The sequence below is a fragment of the Penaeus vannamei genome, chromosome 5 (assembly GCF_042767895.1).
Source record: "Penaeus vannamei isolate JL-2024 chromosome 5, ASM4276789v1, whole genome shotgun sequence".
In the NCBI taxonomy this organism is placed as follows: domain Eukaryota; kingdom Metazoa; phylum Arthropoda; class Malacostraca; order Decapoda; family Penaeidae; genus Penaeus; species Penaeus vannamei.
In genome coordinates, this window is record NC_091553.1 from 47,528,263 (window position 1) to 47,547,709 (window position 19,447).

At 36.6% G+C, this 19,447-nt stretch overlaps 1 protein-coding gene across 2 annotated transcripts in view; it reads right to left on the reverse strand.

The window, feature by feature from the left end:
- Positions 1 to 905: 905 nt before the first annotated feature.
- The window catches only part of LOC113816325 (uncharacterized), a 26,540-nt gene continuing 7,998 nt past the window's right edge, over positions 906 to 19,447 (reverse strand). Inside the window, exons 1-27 of one of the 2 annotated variants that reach the window (XM_070122208.1) lie at positions 16,289 to 16,426; positions 15,453 to 15,610; positions 14,850 to 15,022; positions 14,212 to 14,372; positions 13,466 to 13,625; positions 12,797 to 12,982; positions 12,406 to 12,478; positions 11,785 to 12,008; positions 11,052 to 11,270; positions 10,363 to 10,506; positions 9,961 to 10,128; positions 9,553 to 9,718; positions 9,080 to 9,195; positions 8,585 to 8,668; positions 8,095 to 8,320; positions 7,523 to 7,712; positions 7,079 to 7,262; positions 6,695 to 6,890; positions 6,020 to 6,246; positions 5,577 to 5,741; positions 5,184 to 5,312; positions 4,802 to 4,950; positions 3,985 to 4,075; positions 3,516 to 3,677; positions 2,656 to 2,752; positions 2,172 to 2,279; positions 906 to 1,908 (exon numbers count right to left, since the gene is read on the reverse strand). In XM_070122208.1, coding sequence (XP_069978309.1) covers positions 1,733 to 1,908; positions 2,172 to 2,279; positions 2,656 to 2,752; positions 3,516 to 3,677; positions 3,985 to 4,075; positions 4,802 to 4,950; positions 5,184 to 5,312; positions 5,577 to 5,741; positions 6,020 to 6,246; positions 6,695 to 6,890; positions 7,079 to 7,262; positions 7,523 to 7,712; positions 8,095 to 8,320; positions 8,585 to 8,668; positions 9,080 to 9,195; positions 9,553 to 9,718; positions 9,961 to 10,128; positions 10,363 to 10,506; positions 11,052 to 11,270; positions 11,785 to 12,008; positions 12,406 to 12,478; positions 12,797 to 12,982; positions 13,466 to 13,625; positions 14,212 to 14,372; positions 14,850 to 15,022; positions 15,453 to 15,540 — 4,062 coding nt within the window. In that variant the 5' untranslated portion in view covers positions 15,541 to 15,610; positions 16,289 to 16,426 and the 3' untranslated portion in view covers positions 906 to 1,732. Of the gene's footprint in view, positions 1,909 to 2,171; positions 2,280 to 2,655; positions 2,753 to 3,515; positions 3,678 to 3,984; positions 4,076 to 4,801; positions 4,951 to 5,183; positions 5,313 to 5,576; positions 5,742 to 6,019; positions 6,247 to 6,694; positions 6,891 to 7,078; positions 7,263 to 7,522; positions 7,713 to 8,094; positions 8,321 to 8,584; positions 8,669 to 9,079; positions 9,196 to 9,552; positions 9,719 to 9,960; positions 10,129 to 10,362; positions 10,507 to 11,051; positions 11,271 to 11,784; positions 12,009 to 12,405; positions 12,479 to 12,796; positions 12,983 to 13,465; positions 13,626 to 14,211; positions 14,373 to 14,849; positions 15,023 to 15,452; positions 15,611 to 16,288; positions 16,427 to 19,447 lie in introns of those variants that run through there. The other variant, XM_070122209.1, reaches the window with a different exon arrangement.

Genomic DNA, 19,447 nt, shown 5'->3' on the forward strand with positions numbered 1-19,447 from the left:
ATATATATATATATATATATATATATATATATATATATATATGCGTGTATGTATGTATGTATACATAGCAAGTGTTGCATTTGCTAGCAAGTAATCCTGGCTGGATTTCCCTCAGTTACCTTTCTCCATCTGAAGTACGAGGGGAGACAGCACAGCCATCCCTTCTCCCACTAAATGGAGGCCTCCACGCTAGGGAGAGACAATCAAATGGTCCCAGGTGCACTTCATATAGATGCGCTTCTATAAGTCTCTTTCCCAAGACAAGTCCTGCGTATTACAAAGGTTGCTATAGAGGAGACCAGACTTTTGTCGTCACCCTAGCGTTCACGTCAGGGGACCAAGTACTTCTTCCTCAGAGGGAATATGCCTCAACCTTCCCGCTCCCACAGAAAAAGCTACATCAAATATCTCAAATATAAATGAGTCCCACTGTTTCTGGTCATTCCTAGAGATCAGAAAACCTGGCAAGGGTATGACATCAGAAGACTTCTGTAGAGGTGGAGCAGCCTCTTCCTCAGCACAAGAGGGACTTCACACTTCTTCTGATCACGGTCTTTTACATCTGGAGCAATAGTCCAGAAAAGTCCAGTGAGCAGGGAGGGAACGCAGTTGCCACATCAGTTCTTAGGCTTTTCATGCCTCAGCCCTTATTTAAGGAGAATAAGCCTTACAGAGCCAGTTCCTTCTCATTCCAACTTATAATTCACCAATACTTAGATTACAGTTGAGATGACATGACCTTCAGATTACAACAGTATCAGTCTCATTATTCAGATTTTCATTTTTTGATTCAGATAATCATTTACTCATAGTTGGATTAGAGTAAATGACACGACATGACCTTCAGTTTACAATAGTGTCAGTCTCTGTACTTTCAAACAGTTAACGGTAAGTAAAACACCAAATGAGTAAATTAGAAATATATAATCTCATATGCAGCTAAGATTATTGATAAATACATTTCAGGTATTTCAATGTCTTCACTAATTATATCTAAAATCATATAATCTTCTACCTCAAAGAGCAATGCATATGATTTAATTCCTCCTCTTTAACTTAATTTCTTAAATGCAAAGGAATAAAATACAACTTAAAACTGTAATGCAACATACAACAAATGTAGATATAATCAATATGATTTCTATATTTCATCTTTTGCACAATCCTTCCTTCGACATTCTGATGTTGGATAATAACTCAATTTCCTTTATTACTTCTCACAACAATGACTGCACATTCTTGGTGAAAAAATTCTGATGGTGTGTAAGAAATTATTTACTTCCTTTTTGTATTATATCTTTCTGCTAAACTGCATCAAAACATCATTCTTAATACATTCTATGCTACAATCTGGAGTAAGGCCCTTTTTAAATACCTTAATCACAAAAAAGTTTTACATATATATATATATATTATTTATATATATATATATATATATATATATATATATATATATATATATATATATATATATATATATATATATATATATAAATATTATTAATATTATTATTATTAATCTAATTCTAAGACATATATCCAACACGATTGTGTAAATTAACATCGACATTATAATAATATTCAGTAAATTAACATCGACATTATAATAATATTCAGTAACACTAACTACAACAACCTTGAATAACAACAGAGGACAAAAATCAAAGGAAAGTTGATTCTTCACAACCACCTCCCTCTCTGTTCTCCCTTCCTTTTCCTTTTCCGATCCTCCTCAATTCATGGAACAAGATGCGCTGCCCTCATCACTTTCCGCTACAGCTGGAACCTCATCTTTGTCAATCATCTGGAAGTCTTCAGGACAGGTCTCCCCATCGCGCTTGGAGAGCCGGAACTGCTCTGGTCGAACGCCGCACAGCTGTTGGACCTTTTCCACTGTCAGCGGTGTGTCTGAGGTCGGGAGGGAGAAAGGCTTTGAGAGAAGGCACTGGATATGACAGTGATGAATGTATTTTTTCTACTGAATTGTCAGGAAACATTTACTTGGCAGTTACTACTACCTGTTTACCCTGTCAGACTTAAAGTATGCCTTTTATACATCACAATCTTCATTCATATTAAAAAAGCAAGAAATCATTCCTCCAATCACAGTATATCATTCATCACAGTATACAGATTAGTCCCTAACTAACAAAAAATGAGTAAAAACTTACGCATTTCAAACCAGTCTTCGTTTCCATTCTCTGCTCTGAAAGCTGCAATGGCATGGCGGAGGGCAGTGACTACCACATATGAGAAGCAGAGAGCTGGCTCACCGGTGGCTGCAAGATCAAGACAATGTGAAGGTGGAGAATGCATAAATTGACAGTAGGTAAGGGAGGTGAGAAAGGACAGTGAAGTAAATGAAGCAAAGATAATGGCAAGTGAGTGTGGAAGACAAAAGTGAGGAAGCAAATAAAGATAAAGAAAGCTAGGAAGAGAAAGCAGGAAAAAGACAAAGAAGAGAGAAAACAATACAAAGAATAGAGAAAACAATAGCAAAGAGAAAAAATTTGAGGAGTTAATCTAGTATGGAATAAGAGCATTTATCCAAATGAGGTTGCAATCAATTCAATGACATTCATTACTATATAACTTCTAAACTTGGTATCCCAAAATTCTTCTCAGGAAAGAAGTAAAAGTTCCACATCCTCATACCTTTGGAGTTCAAGACGCCATAAGGGTTCGACGCATTAGGCAGGAGAGTCACCCTCATGTCAACAGGAATATCCAGCGCTGTTGGTGGTTTGTATTCCTGTAAATAACACAATAAAAAATCCATATATCTTTAATGATGAAGATCATAGACTATTATTTAAATGAACAACCTGCTTCATCCTTGAAATCTAAAAAAACACAGACAATAAAAAAAAGGCTCTGACATACCCACACCTGTGTCTATCAGCAAAACAAAAATATTGTGAAAAAAAGGAACTCAAATACATTTAGCATTTCAACAATCATTATGACTACTTGTCATGTTTCATCCATATTCCCAAAGAAAGGGGTAAGGAAACTTGAAACAGACATTAGCAGTTCTCTTTTTATTGTAATATTTCTTTTAACCCACCAGTACCCTTAAAAAAAGTTTGAAAAAGAACAAAAATCAATGTATCCCTTTTCTTTGTAATTGCATTCCATTCATTTTTCCAACCATACCTCACTTTATTACCTACCGCTGAAAATGGATTATACAGAAAATAAGCTATTAGGATAATGAATTTTTTTATTTATTTTTTCCTTATGCCATCATTTCCATATCCTTTTTCTTCTTCTTCCACTCTGCAGTACCATTGCCCTGATAAGAATGTCTTAGTCCTATTACCACAATGAACTTCACGAACTGGAAGTGAGTTAACTTATAAAGAAAGGTAAGAAAAAAGATATAATAGTTAAAAAAATTAAAAGGACACCAAACTAGCACTCCCTCCCTTGCTGTGGCCATGTTCTGCTCCTTTTCTGAACATATCAAGCTATAACGAAGCACAGAATCGCATGGAGAAAGAACAGACACATACCCACGTTCCATTAGAGAGCTTTACTCCCGTTTCCACGTCGAACTTCACCAGCTCAGACGTGTAGAGACCAACACCCATGATAAAGGCTCCCTCCACTTGTCCGATGTCAACGAAAGGGTTCATGCTTTTCCCACAGTCCTCAACGATATCTGCACGACGGAGCTGTTCGAGAACCATTTGCATTAGGATGGAGAACTGCCATAACACATATAATTCATATATACAAAAGGTATGAAATCTTAAAAATACATTGATATAATAGAAATTTTAGTTTAAATATCTATAAGTGCTTCAAAATAGAAAAAACAAAAACTATATTCATATTTTGATATTACAATTAATCAAAAATCAAATGCAAATACAGCTAATTACATGAAACACCTGCTGTAATAAAAGAAATTTCATATTACATACTAAACTTTCAACTAAAACATAACCAAATATACAAAAAGCAAAACCATAAACTAACCAAATACTGTCCAGTGAGGACGTCAATTTCGACTTCGAGGCAACAGGCAGCCCATATGTCATAGCGCTGAGGATGTTCCTTTCCGGCAGTCCTTTTTTTTTTTTTTTCAAAAACACAAAAGGTTAGTTAAATCTATGCCACGTATTAATCATGAGAGTTATTAAAAAATTAGTTTTCTGAAATTTGTTTACAGATTTAGCTTGATAACTTCACTTCATGTAAAATGCTTTATTGTTCCTTTTACTATTCCTCTATACCTAATAATATCAATTCTAACAATCTTTCCATTCAGTGTTCTAAAGAGACTGATGAACCAGATTATAGTAATATCTTATACTTCCAACTTTGCTGTGACTTCAATGAGAATTTAATCCATATAAGTCATTACTACAAAGAAATATTCAATGACTTTTATTGAATCTTACCAGCTTCTTACATACTTCCTAACACAAATTAGAAGCATAAATAAAAGCAAAAGAAAACTCCATATGATATAAGAATCGCTGCATAAATGTGACTGAAACAAAATTACCCATTGCCACAAACTAACTGACAAGCAAATCAAATATAATATAGCCTGTAACTAAGAATTCAATACTGGATTGTAACAACACTCTAGTGCTGATCAAATACAAGAAAAACCTACTTTCTGCATAATCAATAAACTTGAAAAAGCTATCATCCTCAAATTAACTTATCTTGTGTATAGTGCATCATTCTGCTATAACTCAAATGGAATCATAACATGATACACAATTCAGACCCACAAAATAAAACAGAAACTTGTACCCTATAACATAACACAATACCATCATACCAATAGCGTTCACATAAGTCCACATCCCTAAGGTGACATATCTTGATGAGCTGCTCCCATGACATCTCTTTCTCTGAGTCTTTCTTCAACTCCTCGCCTTTGATTGTGTCTATCCTCTCACGGAGAGCTTCACAGGCTACCTTTGTGCCCTGAGAAAAAAAATGAGATATAATCTCACTCATTTTTTATATAGAAGCATGAAATTATTTTGGTTCACTTTCAAGAGCAAGGAAGTTGAAAATAAAGAAATAGCAAAAAATATGATGAAATATATCATGTACGTATACTTCTTTTTATCTGACATTCCTGAACTCAACTCAAAAAAGAGAGAAGGATAGAAAACTCAGGAAAAAAAGAGAGGATAGATAACTCCGTAACTCACATGGCAGCAAATGTCTGTTCCAAATGATCCTCCTGTTACAGTAGAATTCGCACCAACAGTTGTATCGGAAGCCTTGATGATTACCTTTTCAATAGGAATGCCCAAAGCGTGTGCCGCTACTTGAGCCACCTGACAAATAAATAATTAAGAATAAGCAGTATGTATAATCAATCAAAAATCACTGATATTCATTCAGATATGAAAATTTTCTTTTAGTTCTCTTGTATACCTTTCTTTGTCTTATACTTCATAATTATACATAATACACTATGTTCATCCACTAATGATGAAATGAAGAACTAAATATCTTACTGATATTATAAGAATCTTCTCTTTGTGAACAATAGAAGTGATTCATAGATCTTAAAATTTAACAAATCCCACAAAACACACCTTGGTATTGATACCTTGTCCCATCTCAATACCACCATGAGTCACTGCTACTGTACCATCATGCTCATAGATGGAGACCTGGATTCCATACCGAAACATGGAAGGGTAGTTGTAACCATACCAAAGGGGCACAACGGACAGGCCTCTCTTCTTCCAGCGATTTGCCTGTGGAGTGAATGTTTCAGCTGAAGGCAGAAGTATTCCAGCAATATATTGATGCTCTACAAGATAATTTCACTGGACCAAATGGCTGTCTTCATACAAAAGGGTGGATGACATGGTAACATGTAATTGTACTTATTGTCTTTCCTGACATTCTTCTGATTTATCACAAATTCCACAATCATTTGGAAAAAAAGCAAAAGAAAAAGCCAATCTTAACATTTAGAAAAAAATAAAACTAATTTTGACAACAATTAACATAAAATGGAAACTCAAATCACCTTATTGAAGGCTTCCACCTCTTCCTTCCTCTGTTCATACATGGCCTTCTGCTTGAGTAATGGAATTATGTCATCCTTGATCACATTCTTCTCAAGAGGGGGTGCCATGAGGCGTGGCACTTCAGGCTCGACCATATTCAGAAGACGCACTTCTAGAGGGTCCTTTTTAAGAAAGTTGGCAATGTGCTCTATTATGTTCTCAATGGTTGCCAGGGCCTCAACAGTACCTGCAGGTAATGGGGTTGGTGGGTTATTTAAAGGGCTTGAGATGATTAGATTCTTAGTCTGGAGACAGGAATAATTGTGTATATATGAAATAGATTTTAGTCTAAAGTATACTGGGAATTAAAAATCTAACAAAGATATTAGAACTAATCAATAAATTATTTCCTAGGAGCTCTGAATATGAAAATACTAAACTTCATCACATATCCAGTATCTACTACTCTATCTCTGCCCACACAGAATTAATAGCTTACAATCAGTTACACCTATCACTATTTCATTCACAGAACCTTGGAATTCATGAAATTTCAAAACAACATCTGACATGTATAATTCATTTACGTTTAAAACTCCTAACAAAAATAATTTGTATACAGTTCCAAACGGACTCCACAAAACATCAAAACAGCAAAAGCAACTCAGTGAAACCACAACCAAGCTCCTACTTACCTGGGGTTCGACACCAGGTGTTGGCGGCTGTATCAGTACGAACAATAACTGGCCTGAAGAGCAGACTGGGGATATGGTAGCCGTTCTGGACAGGACCTCCAAGGAATCCTACCGAGGACTCATTGGGCACATGGCCTGCATCTGAGTACATTTCCACCTTGAGAGCCTGGAACTTGCCTTCGTCATCAAAACCAACCTGTGACCAAAGTAACATTAATTAAATCACATTAGTGATAAAAATGGAAAATTACCTTAACTGAAGACTGAACAAAACACACTTCCTACCATATACACAATGATCCTCCAGATGATACAGTTAAAAGACTAATCTTTCAATGAGTGGAGAACCAGAGGACCCACCCTATATCCTTCACAAAATCTTACCTCGTACTTTGAGAGATAGGGTTCTCGCCATCCCACAAGACTCATGTGTGTATTGAGGTCAACAACAATCCTCACAGGACATCTTAGCTTCCGTGATGCTACAGCTGCCGCTGAAGACACGACATGCTGTCGGGTAATTTTGCCACCATATCCACCACCAATGCGTCTTACTGATACATTTATGCTGTTGAAATAAAATAAAATAATGAACATAATTTGCAAACACACAAGAAGTATCTACAGATAAGCACATGGTGTATATCTGACCTTATTAGTACGGTTTATGTATGTAAGTAAACACCCACACAACCATCCACAAACACACACACACATGAATTACAAAGATTACCTATTACCATACATACATGTTACAAAAATTTACATAAAAAATGCAAATAATACACACTATCTCTTTCCAAGGAAATATGGATACAAAGACCATACCTATGTGCAGGGATATCCAACACCTCTGCCACTGTTGACTGGGTCTGTGTTGGCCACTGTGTTGTGCTAAACACGTCATACCCATCTTCTATTGGGACGACGCGGGCAGCAATGGCCTCCATAGTCAGGTGGAACTGACTTCCCTGATGCAGCTCCCCTTTCAACGTGTTCTTAGCTTTCTTAAAGCCCTCTGGTGGGAATTCAGAGAGGTACCTGTTGTTATTTATGGCTACACTATTCTCACTTTTTGATTTTTGGAAGATGGGGTAATTTCCCAAACATGTAAGACAAGATATGATTTTACAGAGCATGGAAATTAGATATACTTTGTTTGCTAAAATACCTCTATAAGTATGGATAATTTTTGGGGTAACTGTTAACAACCTACATAATTTCAGTATACACTCTTTTACAATTGGTCATATGAATAGCCATATTAAATATAATGTCAGTGGTTGAAAGAATAAAAGGCAAAGAGTGCAAGAAAAACAGAAAAGAAAAGAAAGAAAAAGTAATTATAAGAAAAAAGGAATATTTCTCAAAAACCAACAATTGACCACTGTATATCTCACCCTCAATATCCCCCAATGTTTGTGCTTCACGCTTCCCTGTCATGAAATTGACTGCCAATTCCTCTCGCCCTTGCTTCACGGCTTCGTCAATCGTGAGTGTGGGCTTTTCAATTTCTTCATATTCAACTGTGACGAGTTTGGCCGCTCTGACAGCAGTTTCACGATCCTTGGCTACAACAAGACCTATTGCCTGGCCTGCATAATTCACTTGCTCCTCCACAAAAACCTGTAATAGTGCAATTGAAAATGATGTTTCTTTTTCTACCAAATTCTAACTCTTCTAGATGTCAATAGCTACTTAGGTTTGGTCTGCTCAATATATATATATACCTTTCTTATATCAAGGTAACATTTGCAAAGAATCACAAATTTCTACTGGAAGTTGAAATCCTGCTGTTCACAAAAAAATATTTCATAACATCTGTAGCCATTAAGAGCAACAGTTTGATCTGTCTTTCATTTGCTAAAATTTATCTCATAATTCGCGTACAGGGTCGGTTCCTCCTCCTGAGTAGAATGTGTTTCTTCCAGGAATATCCCTCGCAGTGATGTAAGCAACAACACCGGGCACTGCCTGAAATTGGGAAAAAACCTTTGCAGTAAATACCTCAGTCCTTTAAAAGCTTTTCTATTTCTTCAACCCTATTGATAATAAAGTCCTCTTATTGGCATATGAGAATAATGAGAATATTAGATATCTGAATAAAAGAAAGAAAGCAGGAAGCCAATTGCAATTTGTTGAGAATCTGGTTACTAAATATTAAGATAAAAATAAAATAAATGCAATGAAACAACAATAGTAATAAAAGTAATGATAATAATAAACATATATCACAGTAATCCTATGAGAATCAAATGAAAGTAGGAGGTAGTCATGAAACATTTCCGATGCTCTAATTAGTTCCAATGACTTCCTCTGAAGACAATGATATTTCTTCTATCAAGTTGGAATCATTTCAAAAGAGCAGAGAATAACTAAACTTACCAATGCCGGAGATGCATCAGTCGATTTCAACTTGGCTTTTGCATATTTTGTCTGCACAAAGGCACCATGCAGTTCCCCGGGGAGTGTAGGAATGTCGTCGAGGTACACAGCCTCTCCTAAATGCAAAAGGAGAAAGTATTGAATGATATGTATTTCTTTACTGTTTGATTCCTTGCTCTATTTTGTCTATAGCTATATTAATTTACTATCAAATATAGTATTAGCATGTGAAAGAAATACTGATAATACTATATCAATTAATCTTTCAGGTTAAAAGTGTGGTGATAACATGAAGAGAAGAGGAATATTGCAAAAAAGAGGAAAGAAAAATAGAAATATATTTTTAAAAACTGAAGGAATATGAAAAAAAGAAAAAACTCTTAGTCTGCATCACAACACAATACACTGCAACAAACCGCCCTAAAATTACCAACCCACCAATGTGTGTGGCAAAAATCATGTCACCAACTCACCCGATATCTGAGTGGCAGATTCCACCTTAGGTATGGCCTTCCCAACGGGCCACATATCCCTATTCATGTCAAATTCTTGCTGGCCAGATGATAAGGGTCTCTCCAGCACAGTCCCAGCACTGGTAATCTCACTGCTTACTTTGTCGCCGAGAATTGAGACGATTGTCTTGAAGGAATTTTTTCATGTCATTAATTGGAATGTGGAGAGAAAATAGAGGGAGGCTATTTTGAATAGTTTTATGATTTACTTGATATATGGCACTGAACACAACTATGCCAAGAACTGAAACAGCCTAATTCGCATTTACAATAAAGTGGGTTAGTTTCTAAACAAATTTTGGAAGGGTACTGAAGAGAATTCAGATAAAAAAGAATAAGAGCCAGTAAGAAGAGAAAATTTCAACATACCTTATACAAAAGGCTCTGAGCCAACGACCTCCTGTATTGGGGTGATGCGTCCTGTGGCTTGGCATCAGGCTTCACCTCCTTACCTAGGATTTTTGCAGCTTTTATAATGGCTGGGACTTCCATTAAACTGCGACCCATCAAGAATGATTCAGTCTGCTTTGCATGAATCTGAAATTGTTATTTGTAGAATTATGGTTGGGAATATTCATAATCCTTTTTAATAAATGGACCTCGTTCAGAATAGTCTCAAATAACATTATGTGATATAATTCCTGAATGATACTTGAAGTCAATAAATTTTATTTCAAAAGCTCTGAGAGCAGTCAAAAAAAGAAAAGATGAAGAAGAAGAAAAGAAAAGAAAAGAAAAAAAAATCTGGTTATATAAAAATTAAAAACTCACAAAATTGGGATGTATTCCTCCATATAATATTGTGGGAGTCTCAGTAACCTTAAACCCATCATCTGGATCTACTTTTATTTTGAAACACGCATTAACATATGCATGTGCATTCACAGTTCTTGGAGTGATCTTATATGTACGGAACTGAAATAAAAAACAAACAAACTTGTAATTATGTGCATACTAAATTTTTCATGTCTTTTCACATGCATACATAATTGGTTTTACAAATACTGTTATATCAAATTAGATTACAGTCAATAATCTCTTTTATTTTTATTCAAATACTGTTATATGAAATTAGGTTACTGTCAAAGTTCTCTTTTATTTATTTTCTTTTGTCTGGCCTCTTAGGGATGTATATAATATTGCTAAATCTAACATCTGAACCAACATGTATCAAAGGTTTGTGCTACAAACAAAGAAGAAACAAACTTAACTTATAAGATCACCACATACAATACAAGTCATTAGTATATATAATATATGAAGTTTACCTATACATGCTATTCACATACACTTACAAAAAATTATAGTTAAAATATTGATAAATGCAACAACCTTATGTAAATCACATCATAGTAAGTTCAACCCTTTCCATCACTTAAAACTTTCATCATCTTTCAGTTACTTTTTTCCTTAATTCTTTAATACCCTTCATGAAGAGTGACTTCCTCAATCTTAATTACCTCAGTGCCCTGAGCCATAGGTGGTAAAATCACGGAGGTGATGAGACGCTTCGACATATCTGTCTGCAGGAAAGTCTCGAGATCCACCTGTGTTGTGTCATTTGTGTCAGCATCAATCAGCGTCAACTGGGCATCAGCAGCTAGCAGTGTTAGGAAGATATCTGATGGAAATTCAGGGTGCTTGTGCTTCAGCATAAGGTTGCCTGCCCAGCTTCCTGTCTGTGAAAAGCAATTAAAACCTCAGTTGTCAGGTGATTCATCAGCTCATGTCTAATATATATATGCTCTGCAGTTTCTCTGATGTAAGTGTTTCTGACAAAGATACATTCGAAATCAGTCAAATACATTTCTTGGATTGTGAAGATATTGATTCTCATTCATACCTCTTATACAGTTAAAAAAGAATCAGTTACCTGTAGGCCTTTTATGCAAAAAATGAACAATAAAAATCATTGAAATTTTAAATGTAGAAATTGAGATACATCTTTAATTAATGAATAATTTGTTACACAAATAATATCAACCAATGGATATTGATGAAACAAGCCTTTCAAACAGCTACAACATATTCAAATATCTATCATCAAGCAATCAAACTGAAATTGAAGAAAAAGAAATTGGAAAAGTAAACAGAAAAATTATGCAAAATATAACCAAACACGGAAACTAATAAACCAACTGCTGAATGAATAAATAAACAAATAAAAAAACAACTATACGAAAGAGGGCTTACATTCCGCACTGATACATTTGCCACAAGCTTCCAGTGTCGCACGATGGTATCCAAGTACCTGTAGTTAGGATACGTGTTGGCAACATGTTGGAACACCTCAATTGCGCGACTGAGGGTAACGTTAGCTCCAAGGACAAGTGGCTCCCCAATTGTGATATTATAGAGAGCCTTTACTCCATTTGTGCTGATGTACGTTGTATAGGGACCATCCTCTTTGTAGACACCTGTGATAGTTAATAAATATATATGTAATTATTGTGTCTTGTTATACCAAGGAGGTTTTGAAATGTTCTGGAACATTTTTCTTAATTAATTTCATTATGTAATTATTCCTGTCATTCAACACAGGAGAAGCAATATATCAATTTCTGAAAGCTTAATAGTATGTTAATTTCACAGATTACTGAAACAACTAAAACAAAAGACACATGAATTTACTTTTAATTCAACTAAAGCTCTTAAAGATTTTTCATTTGAGCTTTACACTACTCTACAACAATAATGATAAAGAATTAAAAAATGTCAAAAAGATGAATATCAACAATGGCAATCATTCTAAAAAATGTAATGAGTAATAAATGTAAAAATAAAATATATAAATAGTACTAGTGCAATATATACCTTGTCCAGTGTTCCCTACGACAATGCAATACTTTTCATCACTTCCGATTTTCTTCAAGGCATTCTTTACTCCCTGAAAATGATAGGGAAAGAAAAAATAAGGGAAACATCAGTGATACTCAAGGCATTATTTAATACTTTTACATATCAATTGAAACTCATAATCATATAAGTCAAATGCACATTTTTCCTCTGTCGATTTCTTCCTAAAAATTACCATATGAGAAAAGAAAAGAAGAAAAAAAAATTGTGTTCAAACTATATAACAAATAACAAATACTCTTTATAAAGAAATAATAAGTACATAAAATGAGTAAAAATACAACTTATACATTTACCTAGACATACTTAATGTATAATTGATAATGTCAAGTACCAATGCATCACATACCACAAGGGTGAGAGGTCGGTACCACTGGATTCCACCATCTGTAAATTCAAGCTCCTCTTCTATGGGGTCGGCATCATTGTGGTCCTTATGTTTATTTTTACAACTTGATTCATTTTCCTCTTTGCTAGATTCGCACTTGCCCTTACAGATATTGCCAGTCTTGGGACACTTTGCTTTATTTGCTTCCTGTAGAAATAAAATACTTGTTAACTTGTTTTTCACTCGTGTTTCCCATTCCAAACATGCAATTGAAAAGCATGAAAGCTTACTTTTTAATATTTATCTCCTTTCACTATCCTTTGCACATCAAAGTTTTTGTAAAATTTATTTGTCGTTTCCCACTTGCTGACTCCTAAAAGTTTGTGGTACATGCAATCTTGCACTGATCCAATTTGCTATCTAATAACTATCTTATTTCTTTGGCTCATCTCCTGAATTTTACTGCATTTGAAAAATATCAGATTTAAAACTATACTGTTCATTAATAAAGTCTTAACTTTCATCTTTTCAGATCTAATAAATATGCAGGTTAGTTTTTCATTTCCAATAATCCTTTCTGAATCATGTAATGAGATATAAGAAAAACAAGAAATAAAGAGAAAGAAAGAAAAAGAATAAGAAAGAATGAATGAAAGAATACCAGAAAGAGAAAAAAAAGCACATACACACCTCAATATCAACAAGTTTGTCCTTCAAGCATTGGTCTCCGTCCTCAGCAAGGGATTTAAAGGCATCGAGAATGGGGCGATAGCCAGTGCAACGGCAGAGGTTTCCGTCCAAGGATTCCTCTACTTGAGCTGCCGTGAGCGACCCTGAAGATTTCAACTGTCTGTGAAGTGAGAGCAACTTATTAATTGAAAGTATATGATGAACTAATACTAGTGACAAGACAGATTCACTAATCATCATAAATTGGTTTATATATATATATGAATCTTACCTATGTAATTTACTACATGTCAGTGAAGAAGTAAAAAACTGATTGAAAGCTAAAATTCATCTGATGTATTGTCAACAATAACAGGGAAAAGAAACAGTTACGGAATTATGATAAACAAATGTTGATATTCAAAAGCTGATAGGTTGCTTACTACAAAAAATGAGACAGATAAACTATAATTCAGCATACATACTTCTGGAATAATGAGCTCATGACTGTAAATATGGATATGAAAGATAATATGTTAATACTGCTGTAGATTTGAAGAAACAGTGGTTCCTTGTTAAACATACTGTTATACTTGTTATATATACACTGTCAAGTCTATCATATACAGTAGGTCTGTCCCTTTACATAAATCTTATGATTCATCAAAAAAGTAAGGAATAAGTTCAGAAAAAAGATAGAAAAAACATGTAAGCAAACCAAATTTTTTATCTTCTTTTCCTTTTCAAAACTTATTGTAAATACTTACCCATACATCGTCATGATCATTCCTGGGGAACAGTAACCACACTGAGTTCCATAAAAGCCTGTTAGAGCTTTTTGGAGCGTGTGATATCCATCATAGCGGTTCCCTAGGTACTCCACTGTCTCAATGGACCAACCAGCGCAGGTATAAACCAAAAGTTGACACTGATGAAAGTGAAAGAACAATGTGGAAAGCTATCATTAATATTGTTTACTTATTTATTTATTTTTGGATCTAGCTGGAGTCATAAACCATCAACTAGTATAATAAGATATGTCAATATTGTATATAACACAGGACAGAGTATAATATGATAATGGCATGTTAAAATCATGTATAATAAAGGGCAGTGTATATTAATGGTATGTTAAAATTATGTATAGCACAGAACAGAGTATAATATGGAAGTGGTATGTTATAATTATGTATAACACAGGACAGAGTATGATATGAATATGGCACATGAAAATTATATGAAAGAGAAGCTGTTTAATACTGAAATAATCTTACTTGACAATAAACCAGTATAGCCATATACTTTAATCATACAAAACAAGCTTGAAAATGTAAAAGAATAAAAATATACATGAGTAATGAAATGAAATCAAAGTTGCAATAAAGGTCCTCAAATGTATACTAACTGCATTAACGCTGAAGGTCTTATAAGCTCCCTCATGCTCGGGATCAGGTGCAGTCGCCACAACTGTACAGACACCGCAGCCTCCTTCCCTGCAAAGGACTTTCGTTCCTGGCAGCTTTACTTGCTCTCTCAAGAAGTCTATTAGGGGCATCGTCTTAGAAACTTCTGATCCAACTGGGTAGTGGGATAAAAAGAATACAAATAAGTTCTGTTGCTTTTCCTTGATACTTTTGCAAATGTGTTTTTTTTTTCTTTGTTACATTTTTTTCTGATATGCAAAGTTGTTTATAATCATGCCTTTTATATATATTGAACAGTACCTAAATAGATGTAATAGTGTATGTGAATATTAACTGCAACTGAGATGGATATATTTTTGCTTTATCTATTCTGCAAGTTACATATCTTTAACTTTATGGATTAACATGCTTATCAGTATAAATTCTGAAAAGGCTCTGGCTCTCCTACTATACCATTCACTGCATATATGTAACATTTCCAAAGAAAGACTTAAAAACTAATATCAGAAAAGAGACAAAAACAAAACATCTATCATAACTGTCAAAATCTCCAAAACGTAAATGTAAGGTCCTTGAATACCCACTCGTATAATATCTATTGTTGATCTTAATCTTCAGCCGTCGAGGAGGAGCTTCCTCTCTCCCACCGGCCGAAGTTTCTTGTGGTGCCATCCTGGGTACTTCACAGGCCTAGGATGATGTGTAATGAGGTTGTTCTGGGATGGAAACCGGACACCAAAGCCTGTAATATAGGGGGAATATTAGTTTGTAAATGATGATTCATGAGTCATGAATTTTGTACTTGAGTCACAGGATAATTTTTATTGACACAAACACAAACACAAAACACACACACACACACACACACACACACACACAAAAAAAAAAAAAGAAAAAAAAAAGGAGAGCAAGAAAGAGAGAGAGAGAGAGAGAGAGAGAGAGAGAGAGAGAGAGAGAGAGAGAGAGAGAGAGAGAGAGAGAGAGAGAGACAGAGAGAGAGAGAGAGAGAGAGAGAGAGAGAGAGAGAGAGAGAGAGAGAGAAAGTCATGCATTTTATATAGCAGTGGGTAACAATATGCGGTACTCCCAGACGTAATTTCAATGGCTTAATCCCAAATGCCTTTCAGACTTATAGCAAGAACCTAAAAGGAAATAACTTGAATGCAGATTTTCATTATCGTGAGTTTTCCAACCTCTAGTATGTTGAATCTCTGTCCTGCCTTTTCCCCCTTGTAAGCAGGGCCGGAATTATATATAAGCTAAATAAGCTATACTTTCGGGCTACACATTTCGAAACTGCATAGTTTTATTGGCCTTTTCATTATTTATTGTTTATTGCATCTAAATGAGTCATTCCCCTGCCCTATTGAATCACCGATATCACCCTTTTCATGTTTTACGAGAACCATTGTGTTCATACTTCACAGGAGTCTCCAAGCTTCGTGTTGGGGCCTCGTCGAGTATCAATATGGGTTCTAGGATACTATGTCGCTGGGACACTATGTCGCGGACCTAATGTGGCCACATCGCGCTGTGACACGGCGTCCGTTTCGCAAGCGGATAAAATGTCGCGGGGAAGCCACGTTGGCATTTATGTCAGTACATCGCTGTTCATTATTGACAGATAAGATTTAGGAAGGTGTTGAAAGTGCAGCAAAAATAATTTAGTATATAGAATACATAATAACACTGGTATGATACATGATCATATATCTTTCTTTTTCTTTAGGTATTAATGATATATTTTTTGATGAGCATACCTTTATTGTTCAGTGGGGATCACCATTACTTTGGCTATTTGATCCAGATATTGCAAATCTGCAAGGGTATAAGTTTCTAATTTTGTAATAAGGGATTTGATCCTCTTATTTACGAGCTGGTAAATCTTCTGACTCGAGGGATGCTTCCTGCCAGCTGCACGGTGCTCGCGATTCAGAGCCAATTTGTGCTGCTCCTTTTGATATTTTGCAGCGAGCAGCGGCAGCCGAGGATGGTCTGGCAGCATCCTGGCAAACCCATTGTGCCATCCTTCCAACACATTGTTTGTTCGGGGCAGATCATTCTTCACTCGTTGATACGTGTTCCGAGTCCGATATGGAAATTTCCCAGGAATTTCCATGTCACCATGAATCAGCTGGCCAACATAGGTTTCCTGGAAATATTTTCGGACGTCCAGAAGCTCATCATCCTTGGAATTTTCGTCTGCAAGGAGTATCCTCGTGTAGTGGTGGACGTCGGCCAGCGAAACGAATGCCTGAGCCAAGAACCTCCTGACCCGGATGGCGAAGGCAGCATCATTTCTATACCGCGCTGCGAGGCCAAGATTCTGAATGCGTCTCCAGACAGACTGGCCCAGGTGGAAATAACATCCAGCAACCTCTGCACTCGGAAAATTCCTCTGGAAGGCGTTCATTCCTGCCTTCTCAAAATCTGTCATTATTGTCACTGGATTGCATGATAAGCCAGGGGGTATTAGCTGCAACACCACGTACAACATTTTATTATATATCTCTTCATTCTTTCCAGGCAACAATGCATAGACGCAAGGATATGTTATACCACCAAAGTATGCATGGAGTGTGTACTGCTGCTTGTATCCGACAGGGGCCACTTTAAACGTTCCATCACCAAACCAATGACGAGACTCGGCAAGAAATTTCAAATCAGAGTCTGCTGCGAAGATCATCATCCCATCATCTTCATAACGAAGAAAGGCCTCTCCGCTTAACGTTGTCCGAAATGGCTGAAGATCAGACACACCTGCCTTTTGCCGCACTCGCCTCAGCGTCCTCTTGATGGCGTCTACCGTTGGTATTAGATGAGCCCAGCCGACTTCAACTCTAGCGTAAAATGTGTTGACAATATGTGAGATGGGCTCTGCTGTTGCGGCAGCACGTTCCTTCATTGCTGCTAGTATCTCCTCCACCTCGGCCTTCCCAGGGACAGCAGGATGTCTGTGGATGGGGTTTTGCCACTTCACTATTTCCCCATTGACGGTGTGAACCCTGGCACCACAGGTTCTGTCTTCGCATCTCCACAGAACTTTGTCCTGGTGGTCCTTTTCCTTCGTAAAGAGATGCTGGCCAACTCTGAGTTTCACAGTCGCCCGGTATGACGATATAATGCGACAGGCCTCGGGGACATTGACAGCAGGATGTCTGTGGATGGGGTTTTGCCACTTCACTATTTCCCCATTGACGGTGTGAACCCTGGCACCACAGGTTCTGTCTTCGCATCTCCACAGAACTTTGTCCTGGTGGTCCTTTTCCTTCGTAAAGAGATGCTGGCCAACTCTGAGTTTCACAGTCGCCCGGTATGACGATATAATGCGACAGGCCTCGGGGACATTGACAAAAGAAGGTGGGGGAGGGTAATCTTCATTCAATCCCTCGTACGATGAAACATCGAGCTCGGGGTAGGGCGGTAATGGAAGCTCGGTTGAATTCTCCATGCTGAATGATGTCTCCTCCTTGAAAATTCATTATTATAGCAAGATCACAAGACAGAAGGCACACGGCTGAAAGGAACGTTGAAACATAAGGTCATCTGTCCGCAATGTTGAAGCAGTAGCGGAAGTTAGAGTAATAAGGTCAACGGACACCTCGCGCAAGACAGTCACCGCGATATACAAGGTAAGGTCAGCCGACGACCAGGTTATGTGAGGACGACGCCTCGCGCGACACAGTCACCGCGACATAGTGTCCGCCAGACACGGAGTCACCCCCGTCATACAGCTTCGCGACTTTCCTTCCAGGTCATAGTGTCCGCGCGACATAGAAACCGTGCACCGGCTTTATGGGTCAAAATGCACACTACTTGACCATGTAATGATGTACTGCATTCGACCCCTAACTACCCATGGCTCCTGTGGCTATTGTACAGTCCCTGCTCTCCGACTGTGAACGTTATAGACAAATTCGTAATATACTTTTACTACGAAATGAAACACGGTCGGAATAGGCGACGGAAAATAACTGATGGAGAGAACAGACTGATTATTCGATGAAAAATTGGGTTTGTGTCTAATGAGATGTTAAAGTTTCAATCAAAATTTCGGGTTGTTTCGTTACTTCGGTATTGTAGTTGTATTTCAAAAAAAACACGCGGTATTGTGCTCGCTTTTTGTTCAATCTATGTTTGAACTTCATTCTTTTGTCGTTTTCAGATATAATTCTTTCCTAATTTGTTTTATACGGGATGTGATGTATATACGAGAGACAAAGCTGGAGATATTTTAACAAAATCGTTGTTGGCCTGAATAGAGTACGGTCTTTATAGAAAGAAATATTACAACACTTATTTTGCTTGGTGTGAAGCGAGGAGGGATTCCCTGTTTTATTACAAAGTATATTAATAAAAGTACCATTTATGCTTTACCATAGGCTGTTTAGTTCCTCTAACATATCTCTTCTGTCAACCATAAGTTATTTTTTTTTCTCTCTAGCAGAACATTCCCATACCCACTCAATTGACTCCCCCTTTTATCAAAATCCATCTCTATGTATTTCATTTATTTTCTGCATGTATTCCCTTCACGAGGCTGGTATTCAGGAAGAACATGGCTAAGGTACCACTTAAT